Source organism: Labeo rohita, chromosome 24 (genome assembly GCF_022985175.1).
Source record: "Labeo rohita strain BAU-BD-2019 chromosome 24, IGBB_LRoh.1.0, whole genome shotgun sequence".
Taxonomy (NCBI): domain Eukaryota; kingdom Metazoa; phylum Chordata; class Actinopteri; order Cypriniformes; family Cyprinidae; genus Labeo; species Labeo rohita.
The window spans coordinates 17,066,813-17,090,035 of NC_066892.1; the positions used below are offsets into that span (position 1 = coordinate 17,066,813).

The window sequence follows — 23,223 nt, forward strand, 5'->3', positions numbered from 1 at the left end:
TGATGTCAGTGTGAATATATGGCCCAGATGCGTGGTTTCGTTTACTATACTTTTTTTTTGCCACCTCAAAATATGAGTACATGAACACATAAACATTATTTCTAGAACTGCTTTGAGAGTCATTTCATGAGCATTTTACCATTTCTTGTGAGAAAAACTATCAACAATTCATATAGCTACAAACTTAAAGGTCTTCGCAGCAACCTGTCAAAATTAAATGTTCGGTTTAACTTAAAGAAACAGTGACATAATTATATTATATTGTATTATAATGATACTACTACTACTAATACAGTTATTATTAAAACATTATTAAGTAATATTTACCAGAAAAATTATATACCAAAATCTATTTACCAGAAAAAAATCTAAATACACAACAGTATTTAAAAAAAAAAAAAAAAGAAAGAAGAAAATGATAAACATGTTTTTATAAAACTATTATTTAGAGAGATGCTTTTGATTATTAAAATTCATTGAAATCATTAAAAATGGAATCCAGACTTTTTTTAAACTACAAAAATGCGTAATTTTCATGATTAAAATTAATGAAAAACAATTTGGTAAAAAACAAAGCTAAATTTGAGAAAACAAATATTTTATAGGGTCTTAAAAGTGTATTTTTTTTTTTTTTTTTTTTTTTTTTTTTTGGTAAGCTTATTAAATTGCAGGTAAATGGTTTAAGTTTCATGATTAAAATTAATGGAACAGAATTTGGTAAAAATAAAACTGAATTTGAGAAAAAATAAAATGCATTATAGGGCTTTAAAAATGTACTTTTAGTTAAACTTTAATTAAATTGCAGGTAAATTGTGTAAGTTTTGTGATTGAAATTAACGAAACAATTTGGTAAAAACTAAACTAAATTTGAGAAAACAAATGTATTTTACAGGGTCTTAAAAGTGTATTTTTTTTGTAAACTTATTAAATTGCAGGTAAATTGCATAAGTTTCATGATTAACATTAATAGAACAGAATTTGGTAAAAATAAAACGGAATTTGAGAAAAAATAAAATGCATTATATAGGGCTTTAAAAATGTATTTTTTATTAAATTTAACTTTTATTAAATTGCAGGTAAATTGTGTAAGTTTCATGATTCAAATGAATGGAACAGAATTTGGTCAAAATAAAACTGAATTTGAAAAAGGAAAAAAAATAGGACCCTTTTTTGTTAAATTTAAATTTAAAATGCAGGTACATTGTGTAAGTTTTAATGATTAAAAGGAATGAAACAACTTTTGGTTAAAATAAAACTGAATTTGGGGGGGCAAACAAACTATTTCATAGGGCCTTAAAAGTGTATTTTTTTGTTGAACTTTTATTAAATTGCAAGTAAACTGTCAAAAGTTTCATGATTCATTATACATGCTTTTTAATTATTATTATACTTTTTTTTCTATTATTTAACCATGAAAACAGAGTCTAGAAAAATTACAACTGGAAAACAAATAAAAAGTAAAATCCAGAATCTTAGCACCCTAAATAAATAAATGTGGCTTCTCACTGTATATGAGGTGCTCCTATCAACTGTTGAAGAGATGGAGAGGAAGTTCAACAAGCACCTTAGAAGATGGTTGGGAATACCCCCAAGCTTTACATCCTTGGGGCTTTACATAAGATCAGGCCAGCTCCAGCTTCCCCTGTCATCAGTGGTGGAGGAGTTTAAAGTCGCCAAGTGCAGACTGTCCCTGATATATAGGGACTCTCGAGACCAACTCACCAGGGAAGCAGGGGTCAGAACAAGATCTGGCCGTAAGTGGGCCGCCAGCACTGCAATTGACCTGGCGGAATGTTCTCTTAGGACCACAGAAATCATTGGAAACCCTTGTACTGGAAGACAGGGACTAGGAACAGCCCATTTCCATTTCCATTATATATATATATATATATATTCAATTTTGAATGGAGCCTATGTACTTCAGTTGCTTAGGATGACATATGAAATATATATCTAATTTACTTTGTGAGATAACGTCCACATATCAGTGCAGATCATCAAATATGAAGCTTGTCCATTGAGTTTGTTGGAGAAAAATATAGTTTTCAAACAAGACACATTTCACCGATCTTTATTTTTGAAAGAGATTCAAAGGGTTTTTCCATAAATACAAAAATAGCATATACAGTACTTCAGTTTAAATGAGATAATACATGTTGCAGGATTAGCATTTTAAATCAAATTATGATTAAATGAAATTATATAGTGAAGGACCGGGGCGATCAGGAAGGAAAAGGAAACGGAACTACACACACATATTCTAAAAGCACACTATAATCACATCCTTTCATGTGGACTGTTTTTTAATACAAAAATTGATCCCATTATGTGAACCTGATATATCGACAATTGCACAGAGATGACTTCATGCGCTCAGCAAAGCACATAAACATTTTCACGAGGAAGTCCTTTTTGAATTTATCACACACTTAACATATGCCTTAACGCACACACATACTTACGCACACATACACACACAAAAGAAAAGTCTATTTCGGTTAGCGGAAATTGTTAATAAGGGCATCCGTGATCTCAAATGCATCAGTGTATTACAGTTAACCTGATAAGCGATACAACACAGAGTAGGACTGCGCACATTTACACGATCCACACACTATCCACAGCGGCTCTGGTTGATTCGGGATTATTGGACACTTACCAACAGACGGAATTAAGGCAATTACAACACATTAAAAGTGCTTCAGGGCAAAAGATTTTTTTTTTTTTTTTAATTGTCATCACATATAAACTGAGGTTATAAATAAACCTGAGGCTAGACCTCTATACTTTAAAGCGACGGTTCAGCTGAAAATAGAAATTCTGTCATTTACTCCCCCTCATGTCAATCCAAAAGAGTCACTGCTGGTAACCAAACATCGCTGCTTACTTATATAGAAAAAAAGTCACAGGTTTGACATGAAATGGGTTAGTAAATAATGACAGAATGTTAAAGGAACAGATCACCTAAAAATGAACATCTGCTGAGAGTTTATTCATCCTGAGGACATCCTAGATGTTAGGTTTGTTTCTCAATCAGAACAGATTTGAAAAAACGTAGCGTTACATCAACGGATCCACTGCAGTGAATGGGTGCCGTCAGAACTTAAGTTTAAACAGCTGATGAAAACATCACAATATTTATTTAGCACTGTCTTCACATGAGCTTGATGCATATTTCTCAACTAGACGGATTTGTGTTTTTGTTGGTGGAAAGTTAAAAACTTCTTGATGGATTTTAAACACGCAGCTTTTCGCTTTTCACAAGACATTGATAGACTGGAGTTGTGTGAATAACTTGCACATGATTGCAATGTTTTAATCAGCTGTTTAGACTCTCATTCTGACGGCACCCATTCGCTTAGTGAGAAAGTGATGTACTGCTAAGTTTCTCCAAATCTGTTCCGCTAAAGAAACAAACTCATCTACATCTCGGATGGCCTGGGGGATGAGTACATTTTTAGCAAAATTTCATTTTATGGCTGAACTATTTCTTTCATTTTTATGTGAACTATCCCTTTAACCTCTCCCTTTGGGACTTTAGAGAAAAAACAAAAAAGAAAGAAACGCAAAACGTGCTTGCCGCACGGCAATCAACCCACTAGCCTATTTACAGTTCCTCAAGCAGCCACACGTGATCACGGCATTAATCTTCAACACTACTGCAAAGAAATGTCGGTGAATGTGACTGTTTAAAATATTTGAAATGGCTGTGTCTGTCGTATGGCTATGCGCTGTGGTGTTGCTGGAGGAAATGAGCATAAGGCATGGGTGAACTGAAAGCACCGGTACACCAGCGTGGGCAGAGCAGTGCTCGACTCTGCCAGGAGATGGCATCAGGCCAGTCTCATTCTTTATACTGCATATTGTGCACTATCCAAATTCTCTCATGTCAAGAGAATGAGCAAGATCCACCGCCAATGTGAAATCTTTTTTTCTTTGTATAATTTGCTTGAGAAGAAAATAAGTCCAGATGGAAAAACAAGACCTAGAGGGGCTAAAGCTGTTGCTTAGCCCTTGTTGTGTTTCTATAATGAGAGAAGTCTAACTTGACCTTCCCTCCAGCTGTGATTGACTGTTGCTATCTGCTTGCTGATTGGTTGGAGATGTGACGCTGGGTGTGTAAGGGGGCGGGGCATCGCTGATTCCACTGGAATCGTTGCTGTCCGGGATGGCGATGCTCAGGGATGCGTCGGTGTCATCGTTTTGAGCGTACTCGCTGTACGGTGGAGGCTTCAGGTCATTTGCTGCATAAAACACAGAGGAGAGTGCAAAGGTCATGCAAAAGGTTTGAAATGGCAAAGAAACCCTACTGGAAAACTAAAAATGTTTTCCCACTGTTAAATAATATCCTGTTATATTTACGGGCAAAAACTGTCAGCTGTGTTGCCAGAAATTCACTGTAAAAAATCCTGGGATGAGAACACTATGGAAACCTGTTTCCGCCACTAAGTAATAAATAAAAAAGGTTCTTGTGACCTTTTATCTCACAATTCTGACTTTTTTTCTCAGAATTGAATGATATAAACTCAGTCGCGAGAAAAACTCAGAATTCGAACTTTTTCCCCCTCAGAATTACATGACAAACTCACAATCGTGAGAAATAGCTAGAATTGTGAGAAACTCACAATTTGACTTTTTTCTCAGAATCGCAAGACAGCTGACAATTGTGAGAAATCAAATCAAAACTGCGAGAAAGTCACAATTCTGACTTTTTTTTTCAGAATTGCGTGACAATCCCTCAATTGCGAGGAAATAAAGTAAAATGCAAGAAAAACTAAATTCTGACTTTTTTTTCAAAATTGCATGACAAACTCAATTGCGAGAAATACTCACAATTCTGACTTTTCCCCTCAGAATTGCATGATATAAACTCATAATTACCAGAAATATTTAGAATTGCAAGAAACTTGCAATTTGACTTTTTACCCCAGAACTGCGAGACATCAAATCAGAACTGCGAGAAACTCACAATTAGATTTCTTCCCCAGAATTGCAAGACACAGCTAACACAATTGCAAGAAATCAAGTCAGAACTGCGAGAAACTCACAAGACTTCGCAAGACTTTTTTGTCCCAAAATTGCATGATATAAATTTAATTGTGAGAAAAACTCACAATTCTGACTTTTCCCCCAGAACTGCATGATATAAACTCACAATTTGAATTAGAATTGCGAGAAACTCACAATTCTGACTTTTTTCTACAAATTGCATGATATAAATTTAATTGTGATAATCTCACAATTCTGACTTTTCCCCCCAGAATTGCATGATATAAACTCACAATTTAAATTAGAATTGCCAGAAACTCACAATTTGACTTTTTTCTCAGAATCGCGAGAATTGCGAGAAATTAAGTAAATTGCAAGCAAAAATTAATTCTGACTTTTTTCCAAAATTGCATGATATAAATTTAATTGCGAGAAAAACTCACAATTCGGACTTTTCCCCCCCAGAACTGCATGATATAAACTCACAATTTGAATTAGAATTGTGAGAAACTCACAATTTGACTTTTTTCTCAGAATCGCGAGAATTGCAATTGAGAGAAAAGAAGTAAATTGCAAGAAAATTCTGACTTTTTTATCAGAATTGCAAGAAAAATGCACAATTCTGACTTTTTCCTCTCAGAATTGCATAATGTAATCTCTCAACTGCCAGAAAAAAAATCTGAATTTGCGAGAACTCACAAAAGAACTTACAATTCTGACTTATTTATCAGAATTGCATGATATAAACTCACAATTGTGAGAAATAAAGTCAGAATTGTGAGATATAAACTCTGATAAAGACTGTTCTGATTCTGACTTTTTGGTGAGTTATAAAGTCCAGTTTTGAGAGGGAAGACTGATATGTTCTCAGAATTACGAGTTTATATCTCACAATTCTGACTTAACTTGCAACTGCATGTTATAAAGTCAGAATTGCCAGATGTTATCTCAGAATTGTGACTTTATAAGCCACAATTGTGAGATATAAACAATTCTGAGAAAAAGAGTCAGAATTGCGAAATAAAAAGTCACAATTACCTTTTCAAAAATTTTAATCAGTGGCGGAAACGGACTTCCACCTTTCATTCACTTACTAAAAATACATCTAAATGATTAAAAATAGAAAAGCATAACACTAATAGTGCTTGCTACAAACCTTTAGTTACCATCTGCAAAACCAAACCTTCCCAATGATTCAACAATTTAGCATGCCTGCAAAATAGCAAGGCCATTCTTAAAAAAATTACATAATTTCCTGTTTCATGTTGCAAGCAACTGCAAGCCATAAATGCCTCATTTGGTCTTAAACGGCAAACAAATGCAAATGTTGCCAAAATATTTCCACGGAACAGGTGACAAACGACACGTAAAGTTTTTGGGGAAAATGGGGGTTTTCCAATCGGCACTTCACTCAAATATCAAGACGCGTTGAAAATGCTGAATGATGTGGCATTGAAGGTTGACAAAAAACCACATCCTGCACTCGAGATATCATCTTTCACTCTTCTAGGTCAAAGGAAACACAGTATGTGCATGTGTTGCCTCTTCAACCTCACGTCTGGTTCTTGGGATTCTTTTGAGATGCGCTTGCTGAAATCTGGTGTTCATAAACTCAGAGACATTGTTGGAGATGACGAGAGCACAAACGGAAAAGAAAAAGGGGGGAAACGCACAAGAAAGATACAGGAGAACTGAGCCGTGAGCCAAAATCTGCCATTTGCTGCCAATCCACACAAGAACCAGAAGATTTGCTTCTCTGCCGCTGAATGAACAATCAGTCTCGGCATAGAAACTGAACTGAAGTAAACCCGACGCACGCAGCTTTGATTGCCAAAATCATTTCAACCTTTTCCATGTTTTAATGTCAATATCTAGCAGCTGGTGTACATAAACGTCCTTCTCAGCACGTCAGTTATGAAACCTGCCAATTAAGAAGCATTGGTCTAATTTGGGATGGCTGATGTCCCCAGGCCCACTCTCCAACTGTTGTTCCCTCTTGTCATAAAATTGTCCCTGTTAACCATTTACAGAGCAGCAGAGTGGGCGAAAGCACGAGACTTTCCCTAGAGATGTAATGCGACTGAGATGCTGTTTCTCGTATTAGGAGACATGTGAAGTATTTACCGCTAATATAACCCTTGAGATTTGACAGTCTCCTCAGCATACCATATATGCACATGTTCTTGGTAATTTTCTTGTAAACATATCTAGCATTACTGTATTATGGATGTGTTAGGTATGAACTACGACTGTGACACACAAGCTCATAGTTCAATAAACATGTAATCATTTACATTCCAGCTCCGCTCTGAGCGTTCGCTTGGAAAAGCACTTTCAGAGATGATTTTAAGTGCGATACAGTCTACATGTATCAGGATTTGCCGTGTACACAGAAAGCTAAAAATAAAGCAAAATCCATCCTCCGAACTCAAATAATGCCCAACTAGAAAATGATTAGCAGACAAATTCCTACAAAGGTAGGTTTATGGTTAACTTTTTCGCAACACTCCATTGACCAAAAAAAAAAAAAAAACACATGACAAAATAACAGCACAGAATGGTTTCATTAAGGCTTATCCTCAGACCCAGCAAATAAAAATCTGCAGTTTGGTGTGTAAGGAATACATCTAAGAATCAAAGACAGACATACAGTACTGTGCCAAAGTAGGCCATTAGTATTTTCACCACCAACAAAAGGTTTTAAGTCAGTTATTTCTATCTTTTGCTGTAGTGTGTCAGTAGAAAATATCAGTTTATATTCCAAACAATAATTTTGCCATTAACTTAATAACCCAGTGAGATTTTTGTATTTACAAGGAGACTGAGCTACCTGAAAAACTATGTGCAATAAAACTAAAAGCTACCTGAAAAACAATGTGCAAGTGCACCAAAGACAAAAGCGGTTTTAAATGCAATGGGAGGTCACACTAAATATCAATCTTTCAGACAAATACAGGCATAGTTATATTAAAAATGTCCTGGCTCTTCCAAGCTTTATAATGGCAGTTAATGGCTGTTGAAATTTTAAAGTCCATTCATCATAAACTGTACGCCACATGACTCCAGGGGGTTAATGAAGGCAGAGGAATAAGGGTCTTATCTAACAAAACGATTGGTTATTTTCATAAAAATAATATAATTTAAATACTTTTTAATGTCAAACGCTCATCTTGCCTTGCTCTGCCTGAACTCTGTGTATTCTGGCTCTAGACAGTTAGGGTACGTCGAAAATACGATGGGAGTTTTTCTCTCTCTCATCTTCAAAAATCATTTTAAAATCACCCTACATCGCTGCAGAAGTACCGACCCAGTCTTTGCAAAGTGAACATGCAAAGAAGATCAAACACCCTTAACAAAAAAGGTAAAACAGTGACATAGAACAATTTTGAAGTTGAGGGAGAACATGAGACGGGAGTTTTTCGACATACCCTAACTGTCACAAAATTGTTCAGGAAGAGACAAGACGATCGTTTGACGTTAAAAAGTATATAAATTATATTATTTTTACCTGGGATCGTTTACAACCGTATTTGGGATCGTTTGAAGCCGCATTTAAACTGCATTTTGGAAGTTTAAACTCGGGCACCATAGAAGTCCACTATATGGAGAAAAATGCTGAAATGTTTTCCTCAAAAAACAATTTCTTTACAACTGAAGAAAGAAAGACATGAACATCTTGGATGACAAGGGAGTGAGTACATTATCTGAAAATGTTTGTTCTGGAAGTGGACTTCTCCTTTAAGCTATACCTACGTCATCTGCTGGAATGCCACTTTCTCATGTATACTGTACAAGATTAGTTTATAAAGTTTTAAACATGGATATTTTTCTTAGACAAACTCATCACTGTGCTTCAGAAGGCCTTTATTAACACCTTAGAGTTGTGTGGAGAACTTTTTATGATGGGTGCATGCACTTTTTTGGACTTGAAAATCTCAACACCCATTCACTGCCATTATAAAGCTTTTTTTATATATAACTGACTGTATTCGTCTAAGAAAAAAGACATAAAATACCTAGGATGGCTTGAGGATGAGTAAATAATGGGGTAATTTTCATTTTTGGGTGAATTATCCATGTGGTAGAAGTTAATTGATTAATAAAATCTATTTATGACATTATTTTTTGAAAGCAACGTCATTTTACAGCATTTTTAAACAAGTGCCTAAACTTTTAACAGCACTGTAGCTTTGTAGGTAGGTTTCTTCAGGTGTCTTGTAGATATACCCACAGTTCTACTGGATTTAATTCAGAAGAATAACTTTTTTTTTTTTTGGGTGAAAACACTAATGGCCTAAGACTTTTGCACAGTACTGTACTGTATATACGTATTATAATTTATATAAGAAACAACACATAAATAGAGAAAAATGTAACATAGGTTTTACATGTTTCCATATATATACTCTACCAGTCAAAAGTGTTTAAAATGTAAGATTTTGAATGTTTTTTAAGTCTCTTCTGCTCACCAAGCCTGCATTTATTTGATACATGCAAACACAGTAAAATTTTGAAATATTTTTACCATTTAAATTAACTATTTTATATTTGAATACATTCTAAAATGTAATTTATTCCTGTGACCAAAGCTAAATTGTCAGCATCATTACTCCAGTGTCACATGATCCTTCACAAATCATTCTAATATGCTGATTTGCTGTTCAAAAAACATTGTTATTATTATTTTTAATATTTAAAAAAGTAGAGTACATTTTTTCAGGATTCTTTGAATAGAAAGATCTAGCTTTTGTAACTTTATACACCATTATACACTAAAGAAATAGCAGAAGTTGGTACTTTCATTTAGCAAGGAAGCTTTGAATTGATCAAAAGTGATGATAAAGACATTTATAATGCTATAAAAGATTTCTATATCAGAGAAATGCTGTTCTTCAGAATTTTCTATTCAAAGAAACCTAAAAAAAAAAATCTACTCCGCTGTTTTCAACATAATTGCCTTTTTTAGCAGCAAATCAGCATAGAATGACTTCTGAATGATCATGTGACTGGAGGAATGATGCTAAAAATTCAGCATTGAAATCACAGGAATAAATTACATTTGAAAATATATTCAAACAGAAAACAGTTATTTTAAATAGTAAAAATATTTCACTGTTTTTGTGGTACATCAAATCAAAAATGCAGGCTTGGTGAGCAGAAGAGACTTCTTTAAAAAACAAAAAACTTAAAATTTAATAAAATACATTTGATAATTACAATACAGTCTGAATTCCTCATTTGTTACATTTTTAAACTGTAATGTCAGCCCTTAAGACTGTGGCATGGTCTCAGAAAAATTCACAAGAGAAAAAAAGATGTTCCCAGTAGCTTTTAAAACGTTCCAGTAAAAGCTTATCAATTTTCTCAATCTTAAAATAAATTATTTCTGCCCCAGTGCAGACTGGGGTGTAGCTGTACAGTGAGTCAGTCTTACCTCCAGACACCGCCTCATATGGAGGAGGCATGTCCAGATGAGAAAGCGAGGATGATGGTGGAAGAGAGGCGGAGGGTTCGCCCACCGAGCCGTCGTCCTGAACTCCGTACCAATTGGGCCAGATTGATGTCTGTGAAGCAGAGCAACAGTGGGAGTTAAACACCCACAATCAGACGGGAATCAAACACATTACACACAACAAGCTTCTGAGGTAGACTTCTTCTGTTAAAGACAACTTCAAATACACGTGGCAGTGAAACCAGAATTGGTCAATGCTTGGTATTAAATGGCAGAATTATGCAATCACTTGCCCGGGCCTACATTTTACTTACAAGGCCTTGAAGTCTCAGTTTTGCTGGCAAACACAATACTATCTCAGTTTCAGTAAGGATATGAGACACTTGTTTTTTGTGTCATATGTAGCTTTGCTTAAAGAGAAGGTCATCTTCTAGGTTGGATCTTAATGGTCTGGTATTTCCCCTCTTGATTATGCTCAACAAAGCGGTTTGTTTAGCTTAAAACAAGTTACCATATAACCACTGTAATAAATCAGCATGCCGTAACTCCCCTTATATATGCATTATAAAACTACTGTATGTATGACAAACTGACTACTGGCATGTGAAAGTGCAAACAGACCAAAAGTTTATCATCTCTCTAAACTGTTTGTTGTCAAATTTAGAGCATTTCCTGTGTGGGGAGCTACAGGCAGCTAGGGTTTCTAAAAACAGCGCTATATATCGTTCTCTCCACTTCTGAAGAAACTGCAGTTAAATTCCTGCACAATCTAAAACACTTCTACAGGCAAATATCCTACAAAAAAAATCAGTTTGCATGAGTATGGTGGGCTAATACACGTATAATAAAAACAGATGGCAGTCTATTTTTATCCAAAATATCCAGTGAAATATTAAAATAGAAACCCTACTTGAATCGCAAAGCTCTTTGGCTCGATATAGTCTTCAATACTTGTGCTACAAATTGCTTCCAGATGCTTTCTTTTAGAAACAAAGGGCTTTTTCTGATTTCTAAAAAGGTATTACAGCTTCAAAACCCTTTAGACAGAACATTTTAAAAGAAATTTATAAAAGAGTCACAGATAGCATAACTTGATTGTAAGAGTGAATACGCTTTAGCCAAAGAAAACAATAACATTCCTAAAAGGTTTTGTCAGCACTGTCCACGGCCCTCAGCTCTGGGCCCCGCTCTTGTTCCATCAAGTCTGGCTCTTTAGGCTTTTTCACAGGGCCCGGTTAGATTTGACAAGCGCTAAACACCAACAAGAGAAATGATTCTCTAAAACAGAAAAGCTCGCACATTTTAGTGGCCTGTGCGAATCACACGCGCCTGAGAACTGACACTCTTGCCCTCGGTTTGGTTTAACAGCTCCTTGTTGTAGCTTTGAGCTTAGAGACTGAAACGTTTTACATGGTGAGTCAAAAAATATGCAGAGCACCAAGGTCAAAAATGCTGTTGTGAAACAGTAAAAGTGGAAGTTCACCAAACCTTGCCTGTAGGTGAATGACACAGACAGTACATGCACTCGCGCTGAAAACGCCAGTTGCAAAATTTCCACTGAAAGCAGACATTCATTCAGTTTGAGAACCAACTAAACTGAAACCTATGATGCAAATTTCCTGTGTTCAGATATTTTAAAGATTCCCCTATTTGAGATCTGTTTTGGGTGATCCGATCACAAGTAGACAGTGTTAAATATATTCGTCAACAGGGTCCAAATCACTCAAGCCACTCTCAAAAATATTTCACTATGAACTAACAATGATCAATACATTTATTACACTATTTATTCATCTTTGTTAAAGGAGAAGTCCCCTTTCAGAACAACAATTTACAAATAATTTACTCACCCCCTTGTCATCCAAGATGTTCATGTCTTTCGGTCTTCAGTCGTAAAGAAATTATGTTTTTTGAGGAAAGCATTTTAGGATTTTTCTCCATATAATGGACTACTATGGTGCCCCGATTTTGAACTTCCAAAATGCAGTTTATAATCAGCTTCAAAGGGCTCTAAACAATCCCAGCTGAGGAAGAAGGGTCTTATCTAGCGAGACGATCTGCCGTTTTTTTAAAAAAAATAAAAATTTGTATACTTTTTAAGCACAAAAGCTCATGTAGTACAAGCTCTGGGATGCGCGTCTATGATGCTACGAATTAGTAATGGGTCGTTCTTGAACGACTCTTTCATTTTGAACGAATCTTCAATGTGACTCGGGAAGAACGAGTCGTCTCGGGGGAGTGATTTGTTCAGTCGCGCATGCGCAACATCCTATTAGGTTCTGTACTGGAATTAGTTCACCTGTTTCGAGTCTTCGAGATTTTCAAGTCGTTCCTTCATCTTATGGGGCTGTCACGTGATAAACGAACGACTCAAACCCCGAAAACTTGTCAGATATGAGATGAGGTGAGCTAATCATAGAATAAAGACCCAGGTAAAAGACTCAAAGGTCTGAGTGAAATGATCCAAACTTCCCATCACTACTACGAATCACGTGCAAGTTCATCGCCTGTTTTCTGAGTATGGCGAAAAACTCCATCTTATTTTCTCCTACAACTTGAGAGGAGGACATCGTTGTACCTTTTTGTTTGTAAACAGCGTTTACAAACTTACTTGCACTTTTTTAGCCTTTGCGCGTTCGCTTTGTAAACACTGGGTCTGTAGTTCAGCCTATGTTCCTCGTGACCTTTTGACCTGACTCAACAGAATGTAGCGTCGTGAACGCGCATCCCAGAGCCTGTGCTACCCAAGCTTTTGTGCTTAAAAAGCATTAAAAACATTATTTTCCGAAAAAAAATTACAGATCGTTTCGCTATATAAGACCTTTCTTCTTCGGCTGGAGTTATTTAGAGCCCTTTGAAGAGGCAATTAAACTGCATTTTGGAAGTTCAAAATCAGGGGGGCCAATGAAGCCCATAATATGGAGAAAAATCCTGAAATGCTTTCCTCAAAATCCATAATTTCTTCACGACTGAAGACAGAAAGACATGAACATCTTGGATGTCAAGAAGGTGAGTAAATTATGTCAACTGTTGTTCTGGAAGTGGAGCTCTCCTTTAATGTTAATAAAAATACAGTTGTTCATTGTTAACTCATTTTATTTCACAGTGCATTAGCTAATTTTTAACAAACAGAACAGCATAAAAAAGACTGTCATCGGACTCCTCCTCTTTAGTAACTTCATTATCTGATCCTTCATCTCTGGATATGAAATAGCCCATTATAACATTGTTTAGGGCAGTTCTGAAATCCAGTCCTCAGGGCCCGCTGCTCTGCACATTTTGTATGTTTCTAAATCTGACGCACTCAGCTCAGTTCACGGATCTTTCTCCTAACGAGCTGATGATCTGAATCAGGTGTGGTAAATGAGGGAGACATACAAAATGTGCAGAGCAGTGGGCCCTGAGGAATAGAGCTGAGAACCACTGGTTTAGGGCACTGACATCATCAAGATTGAGCAGATTGGAAGGAAACCACCTCAGCAGCACGTTCTTAACATACAAGACAGTAATTTCTACTTGCTGTAATAAATCACTTTTTTTCCGCACTAAACAAGTGAATATTACCAAGAAATTTTCAGAGATGATAGACAAGATGTTATAGAATAATCATTTAATGAAACCCTAATTTTGACCAAAAAAAAAAATTTTCCCTAAAATTCCCTGAAAATGTCCCAGCATGACATCTGACGGGTTTTCCCAGATTGCACCACAGTTATTGGATCCAAAATACAGCAAAAACTGTAATGTTTTGAAATATTTTTACTATTTAAAATAACTGCTTTCTATCTGAATACATTTTAAAATTTATTCCTGTGTCCAAAGCTAAATTTTCAGCATCATTACTCCAGTCTTCACCGTCACATGATCCTTCAGAAATCATTCTAATATGTTGATTTGCTATTCAAGAAACATTTTTATTACTATTATAATCAATATTTAAAACAGCTGAGTATATTTTTTCAGGATTCTTTGATGAATGGAAAGATCCAAAGATCAGCATTTATGTGAAATAAAAAGCTTGTAACATTACACACTGTAATGACATTAGTAATGATGCTAAAAATTCAGCTTTAAAATCACAGGAATAAATTACATTTTAAAATATATTCAAATAGAAAACAGTTACTTTAAATAGTACAAATATTTCAATATTTTACTGTTCAAAAACTTTTGACTGGTAGTATTACAAAATGTCAAAAACTGTTGTGCTGCTTTAATATTACTGTGGAAACACCTTTCAGGAATCTTTAATGAACAGAAAGTTCAAAAGAACATTTATTTTTACAGCAATCTTTTGTAACATTTTAAACATATTTACTTTCGGTTAATTTAATGTGCCCTTGCTGAATAAAAAGTAATAATTGCTTTAAAAACAAATTGTGTATATATATGAAATATGTTAAAATTAAAGAAACAGAGCTTTTCTTATTTTCTTTTCGGGCTTTATAACCTAAATTATCATCCCAAATATTTACTTTTATTTAAACTAAAAAAGACTAGAAGAGAATAAGACAAACTAATATTTGTTTAGGTGTAATCTATGTGTGTCCAGACTGACCGAACAGTGATGAGGGTTATACAAAGTGGATTTAAATACATTTTTAATGCTTAATCACAACATCCTTTACCTCCTACGAGTGCTTAAAAGGAAAAAGATTAGTCTATCATCTTATATCAGTCTGTCACTAAGTCTTATGTGAAATCCCACTTGAAGTCAAGACAAGATACTATAATAAACTACAGTCTATCTTATTGTTTGGCTGAATATACAAAGAGCTCATGAGACCCACACTGTACTGCACAGGAAGCTGAACTATGTCATGTTTCCAAACAGTGATTATATCAGCAGCGGCTGACGCGCAGCCAAGCCGACCACACCTTGAAAATAAAGCATCTGATTGGACCTAACTTCACTCACATTTTGCCTCTCACAGATCTGGTGCAGGTACGCTCGTCCTCCAACAATGACGATCTGAGCGTTTCGGGGATTGCTGAGGTACGCAGCCAGCTGTCTTTGCCTTGAGCGATACCAGCAGATGTAGAAGAAGATCTTAATCATAATAAATATTATGACGACTCTAAAACAAGATAAAGAACAAGTTCAAAGTCTCAAAGTCACAAGAATGACTTTATATGATTGCATCACGTTGCATAATACATGCCATATAAAGTGAAATAAACAAAATCAATATTTAAACCATCAAAACTTACATGTACCAGTACAGCTCCATGCTTCTTCTCACCAGTTGGTATCAATTATCATAATCAGCTTCCAAGCTGTCAAACTGAAATAAGAACCAATAACAGACTTTGGCAAGATCTGCAAAGGAAAATGTCAATTTGAGATCTAGACAATCTTGATTTACTCATAATTACAATAATCACCCAACCCACATATGAATAATCACTCAAACTGTCAACTGATCTCATGTTTAAAGACTCTTATAGTCATAGTGGAAACATTTAAAACAGACTTTATTTTAAATTTGTGTAGCAAACGGGGTTAGGTTACGGTTATATAACGTTAAACAGAAACCTGAAAATAAACTCACAAGCACAAGTTCACCTATATAAACAAACACGGGAACACACCAACATTTTGAACGCATTCACATGGCTTTCAAGGCCAATTTTAGATCTACAATATTAATAACAACTTTTTAAACGAAAAGCTTCTCACCTTGTAAACGCGTTTTAAGTAGCGTTATAATCCAGCTTTAGGCAGCTAACGAAGCATCTGCTCCTCATAGACACGAGAGGAAGTCGCTTTGCTAACGGGCTACAAAATATGTTTACCCTCACAAAATACAAACACCGACACCTGGGTGAAATTTTTCGAGCGGCTCGGCTTCACTGACTGCCTTTAGGCCGAGCGTGGCTCCTCGCTCTGTTAGTAAACGCTAATACTTGAGAGCCTCAAAGGGCTTCCGAGAAATCTTGAGGGCTGTGTGTTTTTTCCATGAGCAAACGGAGGGGTTTTTGTTGTAGTTCTTCTGTTGTCTCGCAAGGCGTCTGCACTTCCGTGGAGTCATGGGAGGAGAACGTCAAAGTAAAAGTCTTTGACATTTTGTTGATGTCATTTAATCATTTAGATGTAAATGTAAACTTATTGTTGTTATCATTTACGTAAGTTTAAAATCGTAGATATGCTACGAAGGACCTTGCAAGCGACCTCAGAGTAGTTATGTATTTTACATGTAATGTTATTTTTAATTATATATAATCTTAATAAACACTCGAAGATGAACAGTTCAAAAATAGAAATAAACCGCCACCTACCGGGCACAAGAAGCGTTCATAAAGGTAAGTTTATGTACAGTATTTGTTACTTCACTTTCATGAGGTATTGCATGTCAAAAATGGGTTAATTTAGTCATATACAGTTGAAATCAAAAGTTTACATACCTTACAGAATCTGCAAAATGTTAATTATTTTACCAAAATAAGAGGGATCATGCTTAAAATGCATTTCACATAAAAGACGTGTACATGTAGTCCACAAGAGAAAATAATAGTTGAGAATAGTTAGTTAAAAATGACCATGTTCAAAAGTTTACATATACTTGATTCTTAATAGGCCTACTGTGTTGTTACCTGAATGATACACGCGTGTTTTTTTGTCATAGCGTGTCCCTTGTTTGACCTGAACAGTTAAACTGCCTGCTGTCCTTCAGAAAAGTCCTTTCTGTTACACAGATTCTTTGGTTTTTAAGCATTTTTGTGTATTTGAACACTTTCCAACAATGACTGTATGATTTTGAGATCCATCTTTTCACACTGTAGACAACTGAGGGACTCATATGGGACTATCGTAGAAGGTTCAAACGTTCACTGATGCCTTAAGAGCTAGGGGGTGAAAACTTTTGAACGTATTGAGGATGTGTACATTTTTGTTATTTTGGCTAACTGGCATATTTTTTTCATTTAGTACTGCCCTTCAGAAGCTACAGAAGATATGTACATGTTCCCCAGAAGACAAAATAAGTTAAATTTACCCCAAATTCCAAAAGTTTTCACCCTCTGGCTGTTAAAACGCATAGTGAACGCATAAGGAACTTAATATGAGTCCCTCAGTTGTCCTCAGTGTGGAAAGATGGATCTCAAAATCATACAGTCATTGTTGGAAAGGGATCAAATACACAAAAATGCTGAAAAACCAAAGAATTTGTGAGACCTGAAAGATTTTTCTGAAGAACTGCAGGCAATTTAACTGTTTAGGACTCATGAACAACTATCACTAAAAAAAAACAAAAACATGTGGATCATTCAGGTAACAACACAGTATTAAGAATCAAGTGTATGTAAACTTTTGAACAGGGTAATTTTTCTAAATTAAACTATTGTTTTCTCTTGTGGACTGTATGTAAACATCTCCAATGTAAAATATATTATTCAGGTCAGTACTAAATAAAAAATTAACATGCATTTTGTATTATCCCTCTTATTTTGGTAAAATAATTAACATTTTGCAGATTCTGCAAGATGTATGTAAACTTTTGACTTCAGTTGTATTTGTCATTATTTGTCCAATTGCTAATTTTCTTTTTTGCCATTTATTCCTCCAATGAATTACAGTATAGTTTTAAAACATTTTTCACTAAATTAAAAAAGGAATGAAGAAGGCAAAGGAAGAACAACAGACCATTGCAATAAAGGTATCAAATCGCTTTATTAACCTATAAATCAGTTACAGTAGATTGATTAAAACTGCTTTCCTATATCAATTCTATGGCTGATCTTTATTTCAAAGCACCATTTTTATCATAAAAATACGCAAATCCTTGTACAAAATAGATGTTTTAGTACAAGCGCTCTCATGTCCAAGTATCTAGAAGATCATCACAAGTTTATGTAGATTAATCCGTGGAAGATCAATACAAGAAAATTCAAACGTGACAAATTCAAGCTTGATTAATCTGATCCGAAACTGCTGAAATTCTCAATACAGCATAACGCTGTTAAAACTCATTTATCTGTTGTCTTCAATGACGATTGTCCTCCTGGGATACGTGTCTATGTCTACAAAGATGTACCTGAATTCATATTTTCCAGTCTCAGGATTCTGTCAGACAGAAGAAGCAGTTTGTCATATGTTTGTTAACGTTTGTCATTTTTATTGAGATGTTGTCACATACCTCCTTTGATTCAGAATGAACCGTTCCTCGTAATCCTGGCTCAGATCCCTCAATGTAAAATTTCAGCCGCATGTACTTGAGTCCATCCTTAATGTACTCGACATGACTGAAGGAAAAATCTTGTTAGCATACGTGAGGTGTAACACAAGTGTTTGTATTTAGTGAAAATCTAAATTTTACCTGACTTGTTGTCTTCTTCCACGCCGACTGGTTTCTCCATAACCTTTAATGGGCTCTCCGAAAACTCCAATTACCTTTACATAAAGCAAATACCTGATTTATTCAGGCATTTGACATATTTGGTTTGTATATCTTTATAGTTGAAAATAAATGAATCACCATATGCTGACCTCTGGGTGAGATCTGCACCTCTCAAATGCTTTTCCATAAATTTTGCTTGGGCTTGAAGAGGAAAACAGCTCTTGAAAGACCACATACAGCAGTCCACCTGATAAAGATGACGATAAGATCATTTTTTACATTCTTAAACATAGAATTATTCTTTAAATGAACTCTAAGGTTGTAACAACATCAAATAGATGTTTGAACCAGAGTCGGATCATGGTCCCATAAGGCCCTGGGTACACATTTTTGATTAACACCGTTACTGTTAAAGGGATAGTTCACCCAAAAATGAAAATTGTGTCATTAATTACTTATCCTTATGTTGTTCCAATCCCATAAGACCTTCGTTCATCATCAGAATACAAATGAAGATATTTTTAATGCAATCAGAGAGCTTTCTGACCCTGCATAGACAGCAAAGTAACTACCACATTCAAGCCCCAGAAAGATAGTAAGGACATTGCTGAAACAGTTTATGTGACATCAGTGGATCAACCTTAATTTTATGAACCACATGCATGCATGTTACTGTCATGAACTCACGGTGGAGACTGACACAAAAGAGAAGAAATTGTTGAATAAAGTGATTATTTTTGTTTTCTTTGCACTCAAAAAAAATTCTTGTAGCTTCATAAAATTACGGTTTAACCACTGATGTCACATGGACTATTTTAACGATGTCCTTACTACATTTCTGGGCCTTGAACGTGTCCGGCCAGAAAGCTCTCGGATTTCATCAAAAATATTTTACTTGATGAACGAAGGTTTTACAGGTTTGGAATGACATGAGGGTGAGTCACACTTTTAACTAAAGCTAAAACCATTAAAATTTGCTTTGGTAATTAAAATAAAGCTGTAATAAAATTAAATATAAATATCATATTTTAAAAAAAACCTACACATACAAAATTTTATATAAAAATTATTTTAAAAAACTTATTTTAGGTAACAACCATTTAAGTACCAAAGTCACAAAAACTGAAATAAAAATAAATGAAAGCTAAATGTGACCCTTGACCACAAAACCAGTCATAAGGGTCATTTTTTAAAAAAAAAAAATGAAAGCTGAATAAATAAGTTTTCCATTGATGTTTAGTTTGTTAGGATAAGACAGTATTTGGCCAAGATACAACTATTTAAAAATCTGGAATCTGAGGTTGCAAAAAAATAAATAAATAAATAAATAAAAAAAAAAATAATAATAATAATAATAATAATATTGAGAGTTGTCCAAATGAAGTTGTTAGTAATGCATATTACTAATTAAAAATTAAGTTTTGATATATTTATGTTAAAAAAAAATTACAAAATATCTTGATTTTAATATCTAATGATTTTTGGCATAAAAGAAAAATCAATAATTTTGACCCATACAATGCATTGTTAACTACTGCTACAAATATACCCGTGATACTTATGATTGGTTTTGTGGTCCAGGGTCACAAATAGAAATATTAAAAAACACAAACTAAAGTTTTTAAACCAAAATTAAAATATATATTATATATATATAAAATATATATATAAAAAAATCTAATTAAAACAGTAATAGTATATAAACCATACTAAAATAAACCAAATCATCATTTTAAAGAAATGCATTTTGGTGCCTAAAAGCCCAGGTGGTCTTCCTGCATGCTATGAGCTCCGGGCCCCAGAGGCCCTGCAGCATCTTGAGCCACAATCCAGCCCTGGTTTGTGCCAAATCAAACACGTCACGTCACCTGTTACACCGAGTCCAATGAGCACCACAATCAAATAGGTGAAATCTTTTCCAGCTTGTTTGACTGTTCAGGAAAGACAAAACAGAATCAGACATTTATATACTGAATAACTATAATGAATCAATAGCTATAACTACTATAAAAACATAAAGTACCATTAGTTAACTAACAATGTGCAATATATTTGCACAGCATTTATTAATGTTACTTTACGTCAGCTCTGGTCCATTAAATATTATTACCAGACACAACTTTTGGTTTTAAATAAATGTTGAAATTAACTAATAAATGTTTAAAAAATATTTTAATTGTTAGTTCAAGTTAGCTAATGTAATTAACTAATGTTAACAAATGCAATCTTATTTTAAAGTGTATCTTGACAATAATTTTGCTTCATTCTTTTTCTAGTGACAGTGATTGGCAATACCAATTCCTAACCTTAACTATGTTTTTTTGGCGGGAACTATTTTCACTGTGGTAATTTTCTTTGTTGCACGTACCTTTCTGTGTTGCAGACGGGCTTGGAGGTGAACGTGAACTTCTGGAAACTGACACCTGGTCAGTGTCCTTCTGCCCATTGTTCTTACTACAGAAATGAACTCCTGTGTAAAGCGAGCAAGAGGGATAAAAAGTCCATTTGGCCGCAGGACATCGGTTTGTTTGAAAAACAGGTCGTTGTGTGTGTAAAGCTAAAATCTGTTGTGGTAATCTGACATGCACACGTTTTAACATGTGCTGCACACAATTTGTCGTTCTTCCGATTCTGAATACTGTATACGAATACATCATGATTCCTTCTAGTATAAATGATCAGTCTAAACAGTTACTCTAAACGATATACCATGCATAACTTGAAATAACATACTTTTAATCCTGACTTTCACATGTCTTATCGTTTAACAAGTAGTCATATTGAACGGGATGGCATTAGTTGTGGCTTCACGCCTTTTGCCTTCATTTTTCAAAATAAAAGTACCGATCTAACGGTAGTAAAATGTATAACTGTAACCCTAACAAACACAAAACAATATTTCAGTATTTTAAGACGTTGCTTTTTAAAATTCTAGAAAATAAGTTACACATAAAATTACAATAATGTAACCAAAGGCCTTTTGTAGTTTTTCTGTCTTAAATACAAACACAAAACTGGACCAAACTACACATTTTTATTTATAACAACCTTTGAACGTTTCTAAAACAGTGAAAAATACTGAAATACAATATAAAATTTGTCTAACTTTGACTACTTTTAACAAACTCCTATGGTGAATTTCTAAACATTCACGTTGTGAATAAAAGTCAATGAAATGCGTTATATAATGTTGTATAAACTCATTGGTGTTTCTTTTGTGTTGTATTACATAGGCTACATAGCATTTTTTGGGGTTGAAGCACATAGTGCTGAAGCCCTAGTAATTGTTGGAATGGTCACGGATGATTTCCACTAAAACTGATTGTGCAGACCAAACTCTAAGTTGTAGAGACTTGAAACTTTGAGGGGTGGTAGTACTCAAAGCCAAGTATATATAACTGCAGACCAGAGATCTCCAAAATGGGGTGGAAACTCCAAAAGTGGGCAGAACCTCCAAAACTGGGCGAGGTCTCGTCACACAAAGACATTCCTCATTGGATCTGGCTTCAGCCTATTGTTATTGACTTACATCTCAAAATTAAACTTTATAAATTAAACATTGCTTGTAGTTGATCTCAAATAAAATAAACTATGCTATATAGATAAATATGCTCAGTGAGAGCCCCAAAACTCACAGGGTAAAGGTTTTACGTTTTGTTTTGAGCAACGGGGGCGTCCCGGGGCTTGAAATTCACAGGGTAGGAGGGAGTAGTGATGCTGGATGTAACTAAAAAGGTCCAATTTTCTGGTGAGGTCTGGTTGGGGAGTTACAGAACGGCCCGACGATCTCATATCGCATAATCTTTTAACTCTTTATCTGCCACGCTATTCAGCGCCAATCCCACTGTGCAGTTAATTTCACTGGTTAAGGTTAGGGTAAGGTGTGGGGTAGGTTTAGGGGTTAGCATTTGTGTAACATAGTGTGGCAAATCAACACTGTGATTGACACAACCAATAAAACCTTTAAAATCATCTGTGGGGCGGAGTTTGCGTTAAAGTGGATTGGGGGGAAAAAGTGCCTGTCTGTCAAAGGGAGGAAGCCACGCCCAATTTTGGAGTGCCCACCCCGTTTTGGAGTTCCCGCCCCCATTTGGAGATATACCCCTCTCCTCAAACCGCCTACAATGTGACAGAGGCTTGCCCCAATTGGCCTGACGGGGGCGCTACAGTGATCGAAAGTACGAAATCGCTCATTACTCCTAAACCTTCAGTCGCAGGCTCAAGCGTCTTATGTCGTTGGAATCCTTGGTTCATGACAAAATGCAAAGATTCAAATATGAGCCTGGCAAAATTTTCGGGTATTTTGCATTTTTTGCAAAACTTACTTTCGCAAACTAGTTCTAAGTTTTTCGCCGGATCGGAAACAAACCAGTGCGGAAAGATTCTCTGGAGAGTTAATATCAATGATTATCAAAAAAAAAGTTGAACTTTCGACTCACTATGGCA

General features: G+C 35.1%; 2 protein-coding genes across 3 annotated transcripts; both read right to left on the reverse strand.

The window, feature by feature from the left end:
• Positions 1–2,055: 2,055 nt before the first annotated feature.
• Positions 2,056–16,458, reverse strand: si:dkey-118j18.2 (uncharacterized). 2 transcript variants are annotated; one of them, XM_051098240.1, is made up of 5 exons: positions 16,122–16,458; positions 15,653–15,726; positions 15,360–15,519; positions 10,424–10,553; positions 2,056–4,244 (listed from the first exon to the last, which is right to left on the reverse strand). In XM_051098240.1, the coding sequence occupies exons 2-5, from the start codon at positions 15,670–15,672 to the stop codon at positions 4,042–4,044; spliced, it is 513 nt and encodes a 170-aa protein (XP_050954197.1). In that variant the 5' UTR covers positions 15,673–15,726; positions 16,122–16,458; the 3' UTR covers positions 2,056–4,041. The 2 variants fall into 2 exon arrangements, with proteins under 2 accessions (XP_050954197.1, XP_050954198.1); XM_051098241.1 differs by having other exon boundaries at positions 15,653–15,761.
• Positions 16,459–18,091: 1,633 nt separating this feature from the next.
• On the reverse strand, positions 18,092–21,591 carry timm21 (translocase of inner mitochondrial membrane 21). Its single transcript, XM_051098237.1, has 6 exons — positions 21,146–21,591; positions 20,646–20,708; positions 18,927–19,024; positions 18,757–18,830; positions 18,577–18,682; positions 18,092–18,503 (listed from the first exon to the last, which is right to left on the reverse strand). Exons 1-6 carry the CDS (start codon positions 21,432–21,434, stop codon positions 18,411–18,413), a joined length of 723 nt encoding a protein of 240 aa, XP_050954194.1. The 5' UTR covers positions 21,435–21,591; the 3' UTR covers positions 18,092–18,410.
• Between the last annotated feature and the right edge of the window lie 1,632 nt (positions 21,592–23,223).

What these genes read in the sequence shown, in the direction of transcription:
- si:dkey-118j18.2 (XM_051098240.1), bottom strand. Translation starts at nt 15,672, where the DNA reads ATGGAGCTGTACTGGTACAT. An exon ending in AGATCTGTGAGAGGCAAAAT is followed by an intron (nt 10,554 to 15,359) that starts GTGAGTGAAGTT and finishes TCTGCTTCACAG; the next exon opens with ACATCAATCTGGCCCAATTG. An exon ending in ATATGAGGCGGTGTCTGGAG is followed by an intron (nt 4,245 to 10,423) that starts GTAAGACTGACT and finishes TGTTTTATGCAG; the next exon opens with CAAATGACCTGAAGCCTCCA.
- timm21 (XM_051098237.1), bottom strand. Translation starts at nt 21,434, where the DNA reads ATGATGTATTCGTATACAGTATTCAGAATCGGAAGAACGACAAATTGT. An exon ending in GGAAGAAGACAACAAGTCAG is followed by an intron (nt 18,683 to 18,756) that starts GTAAAATTTAGA and finishes TTTTTCCTTCAG; the next exon opens with TCATGTCGAGTACATTAAGG. An exon ending in TTCATTCTGAATCAAAGGAG is followed by an intron (nt 18,504 to 18,576) that starts GTATGTGACAAC and finishes TCTGTCTGACAG; the next exon opens with AATCCTGAGACTGGAAAATA.